Here is an 8,370-nt window from a genome sequence, read left to right as displayed (position 1 = left end):
CACCACCACCACCAAAAAAAGGGTACTTTTTAAAGAAATTTTCTATATATACCTTTCAAAATGTGTAGATTACGATTATATTAGAATTTGAAATAAAGCAATGAATAAATAAATAAATAGATAAATAAAAATTGGTGGACTCGCACGCAATCATAAATGACACATCACAATTTTTGTTTACGAAATTTCAAGTTTCATTTTGCTGACATGAGTTGTGTATTAGTATGTATGTATACGAACCCACTAAATTTGTTTTCATCTTAAATTCCATTATGATAGTAATCTACACGCTTTGAAAGGTATTTATAGAAGATTTCATAAAAAGAAATTACCCATTTCTCTGAAACTTCTGACAAAAAAACCAAAAAAAAAAAAAAAACCCGCATAAATTTTCCGAAACTCCTTATCCAACACAGAATTTTTTTTTTCATTCCAAATTCCAATCTAATCGGAATCGGCACCATCTGAAGAATGTTTGTAGAAAATTTCATTTAGAAATATCTATTTTTCTGCAAGTTATGAGGAAACAAAACCGGGTGGTGGTGGTGGTGGTGGTGGTGGACATACTTGTGTAGGATTGCCCAGAGATGAACGGAACATTTTCTAAATTACAACTTTTAATTCATTTTCTGTGAACTCTTTCTGATATCTAACACGAAAAGAAATATCTGTTCTAAATATTTCGACTGATAGAATCGAAGTCTTTAAATATTGAGGGCTCAAAGCGTATTTAAGACGTTTTTAGACGCATACGAAGTAATCAGTGATGGAATTCGAGGTATGATATGGTCCGAAAAACTGAGGTTAGAAAGGTGGGTCAAAACGCTATAAGCGACCCAACTTTGTGAGCTGAAAAAAGTAGGGGAATGCCGTCGCTTTGCATACCCCCACCCAGTTCCCATCACTGTTGATGAACATAAGGACACTGGCATTGAACTAGGGTTGGGACATGTTAAAGAATCGCAAGAATCCAGCAAGTTTTAAACAAAACCCGATGAATGAAATGAAAGTGGAAAGGGAGAAAGACAGAAAACGATTAGAGGAAGTAAGAAGAATTAAAGTAAACCATAGATTTTTATTTACAACAAGGGTTTTTCCCTTCCTTTTAATTTCCACACGCAGACGATTCGGCGAGTTATTAAAAACATCCACCGCGTCATAAGTTATGCTTGTTATTATATTAGCAGTGAGTTTTTAACAGAATCGTTTTGCCTGCCTTATGCTACTGCCACCATCGCCTCCTTCGTCACATAAACCACTCGTCGCTCACTCTCTCTCTCTCTGTATATAAGCGTATATCTTTCTTTCTCCGTCTCTGTATATACAGCTTTCTTTCTTTCTCCCTCCCTCTCTCTCTCTCTATACACATACATATATATATATATATTATCTTTTTCTTTCTCCATTTCTCACCCTCAGTCTAATTCCCTTTCTCTCTATCTCGCACTTGTTTAGTGCTGCCAACTTGTCACTCTTCTGTTTTCGGAGGCGAACAAAGCCAGGCGGTGTACACAGCATGGCAGCCTCCCGGATTGCTTCGAATTCAAGACTGTGTTTCAAATATAAGTTCTTCTTTTACATCGTAATTTTAATTTTAGGAGTCCAATTACTCCTCGTTTACAATTTTTATAGCATGAACCAAAAAGAACTGGATAAACTACAACAATGGCGATCGGATGTAAAAGGTTTGCCGAGATTGTCGGCTGGGTCACCAATTGAAACTGACGGGGTAAGTACTTTTCGTCAGCCTCTTTGCCTCTCCTCCTCTTCTCTATCACATTGACATACATATATAACACACATACATACATACCTACATGTACGTGTAGGAATAAGCAGCTATTTATACATATATATGTGTATATATGTAGTTGCATTGCCCCCTCCCCTCTGAAAGTTAGTACGGTGCCTTTTACTGTTTTTCAAACAACGACAGTGAAAAAGAACGTTTATTCTTCTTTTTCTTCTTCTTTTTAATATCTCTGTATCCTATCTCTCTCTCTTTAGTTCTCCCATTCTACCAATATATATATATATATATATATATATATATATATATATATATATAATATTTTACATTCATATACACACACACACAAACACTATATTTTACGTCTGCTAGTTTTCTTGACGAAACCTGTTCACCTGAGATTCTTTATTTCTATCAAAAGAACTCGGCTTTTGGCCTCGTCAAGACAATACTGCTTTTTTGAAATAACCACTGACAATGTTATTATGTTATTGAAAAAAAAAAACAGAAAAGAAAACAACAAAAATACGGAATTATTTCCTGTTGGTTCTGATATAACATGACACTTAAAGAAAGAAAAAAATGTTAATTCAATCAAAATATGATCAATTCTACATTCTTCCCTAAACACGGTAAAACATTGGTTTATGGAAGTAACGAAATCCCAAATTATTCCACGTCTTTCTGTCTAGAATTAAGATTATCTACATTTAATTTCTAACTGCCATATCGTGTTACAACAATCTCTCTCTTCTACTTTCTCTCGCTCATATCGTGTACAGTACTTGTTGTTTTTGTCCATTCCTAAGTTGGAACCGCTTTTTTTTTTTACATAGCTTGTATTTTGGGGAGGGGGAGACGATGTGGTGGTGGTGGTGGGGAATAAAACATGAACAACTCACTCTCTTGTTTTCGCTTTTCGTAGTAAAGAAAACCTGAAACGGTTGTGTAAGAAATCACTGAGAATAATAAAATGTAAATAATGAATGAAATGTCAAATTAAAACCATCTGCGGGTGACATACATTCAGCTCTTCCCTCGTCGTCCACCAATATCCTCCTTTATATGTGTCTCTCTGATGTGTGTGTGTGTGTGTACTTGTGACTAGTGTTGTTGTTGATGTTTAGCTTCAGGTCAACCTTGATCAGAAATGTATAATCAAAGGCGTTCCAGTCGTGACAATTCCACCTTTTTTTTCTCGCTATTTGCAAAGAACTCGGGCCTTTATTATCCAACGTGTCCTATTTTTTTGACGGTTGAGTGTGGTTTGAGGTTTTGGCTACTGTTTCTTGCGGGTCGAGCGGCCATGTAGAGGACTCTTTCGTGTAGTAGCTACAAGCGATGTGTAGATATATATGTGTGTGTATGTGTCGAGGAAAATATGTTTCTATGAAAGGAAGGAAACCTCGTTTTGTACAAAATGAATGGTACTTGATGACGATGAGTTCGGTGTTCAATAATTATATATCTCTCGGTCATTTCATTCTCTCACACGGTATATTTGTCTCCCTCTCTTTCTCTCCATCTTTCCCCCCCCTCTCTCTCTCTCTCTCTCTCGGCGGTCATCTCCCTCATTAGTTTGTACTTTTTCTTCATCACTCACTATGCATTATCGTTTGTTTGTTTTTGTTTTTTTTTTAACCTCATACATTCAATAATATCGGAATTCAGAGGAACTTCCTAACAACTTGTCTTTGGACACCGTCCACAACCTGCTGACTGGTCTGTAATTTGGATCCAAGACACACGGTTAGAAGAAAAAAAAAAAACAGCAACCTCTTCTTCCACCCACACAAGTAAATTCTGCTGTCTTTGAAGTGGCTTCTCCAACACGGGAAGGGATGTTACAAAAATGTAAATAAAGAATTTCTCCAACTCAAATTTTCAAGGGCGTCACCTTTCACAAATTACTTTCTTGTATTTCTCTATAAACACTCGAGAAGAAGAAATTCGACTGTGAAATATGACAATATAATTCTTTAACAGAAAAGAAAAGGAAGACTACGAGATGGCCAGTTATTGGGGTGTATGTCACCCGGCAAGCGATTGATACGGGTGTTACGGATCTCGTCTGAAGTCTGTTAATCTTTTCAGTCTCGAATTAGTTGATGTTATATCTAATCTCACTTTGCAACTTAATTTATTAATGTTTTTGTACGTGGAGTTACGTTTAGCGCCAGATCAGTCCTAATCAAAGACCTAAGGTTACATAAAAAATAAAAAAATTCCAGCTTTGATCATCCCGTTTATATTAATTCATTGTGTTCTTATGTTTAATTCATTGTGTGCTTCTTATATTTAAGACAGTAGAATGTTGTCTCATGAATATTTGGCTGTTACTTTTAGCAATTCGAACCACCAGTTAGACTCTCTCCTAGTTCATGAAACATGGGGTTATTTCTCATTAAAAATCGTAAACATCTCTCAAATGGAGGTGTGACACATTGCTATGTTGTGCACACATCAGCGTGTTTATACACACACACACACACACACACACACGTACATACTAGATTCTTGAGTGTGAATCTGTCATACTCTGCTTCTCTGCGACATGTGTTCGAATGTTTGGCTTGTTCTTTTTTTTTGGGGGGGTTTTTTTTTTGGTTTTTCTTTAACAACCTCTTTCGTGGAACGAAATCGAAGACAATCGAAAATTTTTAATATAATGAAACTAGTTCGAATGTTACGCTGTAAGCAACCTTAACTGTGGAACACAAAATCGAAGAAACACTCCACATCGTTTAACACAACTAAACATTTTTATGAAGATCGATAAATTTCTGCATCAAAATAGAAATAAGAGCATTTATAAAACATGGAATTTCCGCGGGTCACTGTGGCATATAATATCTCTCTCTCTCTCTCTCTCTCTCTCTCTCTCTTATTTATATATATATATATATATATATAGTGTGTATATGTGTTTATATATGTTATTTGTTTGTTATTAAATTGTGGCCATGTTGGAGCAGTGCTTTGAAAGGTTTTAATCGAACATGTCAATCTCAGTACTTTTGTTTTTTTAAGTTTGGAACTTACTGTATCGGTCACTTTTGTCGAACGCTAAGTTATGGTGCTGATACATAAAATTATTATTATTGATGGTTTCAAATTTTGGCACAAAGCCAGCAATTTCGAGGGAGACTGTAAGTCGATTACATCGACCCCACTACTCAACTGGTACTTACTTCATCCCGAAAGGATGAAAGGCAAAGTTGAACTCAGAACGTAAAAAACGGAGGAAATACCTCTAAGTATTTCGTCCTGCGTGCTAATGATTCTGCCAGCTCGCCGCCTTAATAATAATAATAATAATAATAATAATCCTTTCTACTAAAGGCACAAGGCCTAAAATTTTGGGGAGGGGACTAGTCGATTATATCGACGTTTCACAGGTACTTAATTTATCGACCCTGAAAGGGATGGAAAGCAAAATCGACCTCGGTGGAATTTGTACTTAGCACTTTATCCGGCGTGCTAACGATTCTACCTGCTCGCCACCTTTTTAATAATAATCCTTTGTACTATAGACACAAGGCCTGAAGTTTCGGGGGAGGGGACTAGTCGGTTACATCGATTCCAGTTCTTGACTGGTACTTACTTTATCGATCCCCAAAGGGTGAAAGGCATAATAATAATAATAATAATAATCCCTTCTACTATAGGCACAAGGGTTGAAATTTTGGTGGAGAGGGTGCTGAAAATTCCCTGGCTCTGGGTAAAAGAAAATACAGGAGGATCAGTTAATTATGATTTTATTCAACATATTCTCCTTTCAGATTCACACACTTATTGCAGTGGTCCTTCAGTTTTTCTCAGACATGTAAAAGAATTTGGAAAGTTGGGGACTCCAGCCAGGTCTTTTGCGACACCTTGAAAGCCAGGAACTTTTCAGCACCCTCTCGTATATTAACTTATAGTAATTATACGAAATAGGTTTTTTCTTTAATTTTTTTTTTTTATTGCCGGTGTCGCTTGAAAGAATTGATAGTAAAGCCTCAGACAAACTACCACGAGTTATAGTCATTTTACATTGCGCGTTCGAATACCGTTCAGGTCAGCTTTGCCTATCAACTTCACTTGATCGATGAAATAAAGAACTAATAAAGTAGTAACATCGATTTTAATATTCCTTAAGCTAGGCAGTGATCTGACAGAATCGTTAGTACACCTCGCAAAATACCGCTAAGAATTTTGTCCGTCTCCACGTTCTGAGTTCAAATTCCGCCGAGGTCGACTTTGCCTTTCGTCCTTTTGGGGGTCGATGAAACGAGTACCAGTTGAGTACTAAGGTCGATGTAATTGATTTGACCTTTCCCACCGAAATTGCTGGCCCTGTGCCAAAATATAAAAGAAATATTCCTTATGAAATCATCGTGTTTACTTGCGACTGGTGGCGTATCGTGGGAGGGACTCCATAAGCGGGCGCTTGCCCCGAGCAAAAATTCCAAAAGGCAAAACTTAATAAACTAATAAGTAATAGCACTCTGTTTTGAAATACTTATCTTGCCCCTGGCTCTAACAGCCCACGCTATACCACCGAATGCAACCCCCTACTTTTTAAGACTAAAAGTAGGTAATATATATTTTACAGTCGTGAGCCCAAGCATAATGAATACTATTCGTCTTTCCAACTTGAACTTAATGTTTTGTATCAAATTTGACGTATTATACACAATTGGATATGGTTATTTAAAAGAGAAAAATCGTGTTGTGAGCGAGCGTAATTGAATGAATTATATGCTCTTTTATGTATTGAAATTGTCATCGTCCGAGTAGTTTCACACACACACACACAGTTTGTTAATAGTTTTATACTTACCCAACACACACGTCTGTGTGTGTGTGTGTGTGTATATATATATATATATATGTATATATGTGTGTATATGTGTGTGTGTATGTGTGTGTGTGTGTGTATGTGTATGTGTATATGTGTGCGTGTGTGTGTGTGTGTGTGAATATATGTGTATATGTATGTATCTACATGTGTGTGTGTGTGTGTGTGTATTTGTGTATCACCATTTTACAGCTATTTTTCTATGCCCACACAGGCTGGATAAGAATTTTTTGGGGACTTCATTTTACTGCAGGATGCTCTTCCTGATGCTCACCTTTTGGTTAACTCTTATGGTACACATACAGATATGAGGTACCTATTTTATAAACAGTGATACAATATATTACTTTACTTACTTAAGATCTTTGCTCCTGAAGAAAAGCCTTCCTCTCTCAGCCTATGTTGTTTTTGAATTATCATTGAGGCTTCTGTCACTTTGTATATCCCAGTGACTGCTTTGAGTGGAAAAAAGAGATGCTGTGGAAAGTAACATCTCTAAAAAAGGAGAGGTTCTAAACTGATGAACCAAATTACAAGAATAACACAAAGACTCTTAACAAAACTGATCATAATGTGAATCAGCTTAGATGAGATGCAGTTTAAATTTATGCCGGGTCTGGGTACCACTGATCTTCTCTTCATAGTGAGATAATTTTGAAAGAAGTTTGTAGTTAAAAAGTAAGCCTTTGTACCATGCCATTTTATTTTGAGGAATACCTTCAACTGACTGCTATGGTCTGTAGCCTAGTCTTTATAAGAACACTGAATGTCGATGAATGACTTGTGAGATTGGTGCAAGTCGTGTTCAGAAATGCAATCAGACTGAACCTGAGACCACATGGTTGCTAAGCAAGCTCCTTGACCACCCAGCCATGCCCACACCATATGTACATTACAATAAAAGATAGGTCTAGTGAGATTATATAGATGCTAAAGCTGAGGTGAGTTGATATGCGCTGTGTGTGCAAGAGATGACATGGAGCAGGGTTACACCTGGCTTGGACACAAATATAGATACCTTTTGGGTTGGTAACAAGGCTAGTTCAGATGGAGTTTAGTAGGAGATGGTAATGAGTTTGTTGAGGGGTTTAATGAGTTTGTTGAGGGGTTTAATGAGCAAGTGGGTCATCAAGACTTAATTCTCAGCCTTTTATTTATTATAGTTTTTTTGGGTTTTTTTTACAAATTATAAGAGTAATTTAAGACTGCCTGTGGGAACTATATGCTAATGACCTAGCACGTGTAACAGAATCTGTAGCAGAAGAAATTCTAGCTGTGGAAGCAACATCCAGAAGCAAGAGGCTTCAAAGTTAACTAAACAAAGATTAAAGTATTAGCAAGTGGGTAAGCAGACAGGATCCTGCTTCCACTAGAGAAACGACCTTGTGGAATATACAGAAAAAAGGAGTAGGTGAGAATTTCATTTATTGTACTCATTGTAAACTATGGATGCACAAGAAGAAGAGTTATGGAATCACAGTTAGGTATGACAAAAGGCAGGTGTTGAATCTAGCCGACACTCTCAGAGAACATTAGAAATATATTATCTAAAACACCTGGAAGGCTCTGTTATGTTAGTTGATAGCTTCTCTTACTTATTTACAATATAACTGTACATATGCACACACACACACTCACACACACATATATAAATGTTTATACACATAAACATAAATTTTTATAATCATCGTCATCCATAAATATATATGTATCAACTGTGTGTGTGAATGTGTGTGTATATATATATATATGTATATATATATATATGTGTGTGTGT

The 8,370-nt window shown here is 36.4% G+C and overlaps 1 protein-coding gene across 1 annotated transcript in view; it reads left to right on the top strand.

Annotated features, from left to right (window-relative positions):
* Nucleotides 1-1,144: 1,144 nt before the first annotated feature.
* Nucleotides 1,145-8,370, top strand: part of LOC106882818 (xylosyltransferase 2) — a 249,306-nt gene continuing 242,080 nt past the window's right edge. The window contains exon 1 of the mRNA XM_052973936.1: nt 1,145-1,729. Coding sequence (XP_052829896.1) covers nt 1,517-1,729 — 213 coding nt within the window. The 5' untranslated portion in view covers nt 1,145-1,516. The remainder of the gene's footprint in view (nt 1,730-8,370) is intronic.

This window comes from Octopus bimaculoides, chromosome 17, assembly GCF_001194135.2.
Source record: "Octopus bimaculoides isolate UCB-OBI-ISO-001 chromosome 17, ASM119413v2, whole genome shotgun sequence".
Taxonomy (NCBI): Eukaryota; Metazoa; Mollusca; class Cephalopoda; order Octopoda; family Octopodidae; genus Octopus; species Octopus bimaculoides.
This window is presented reverse-complemented; position numbering and strand designations above follow the sequence as displayed.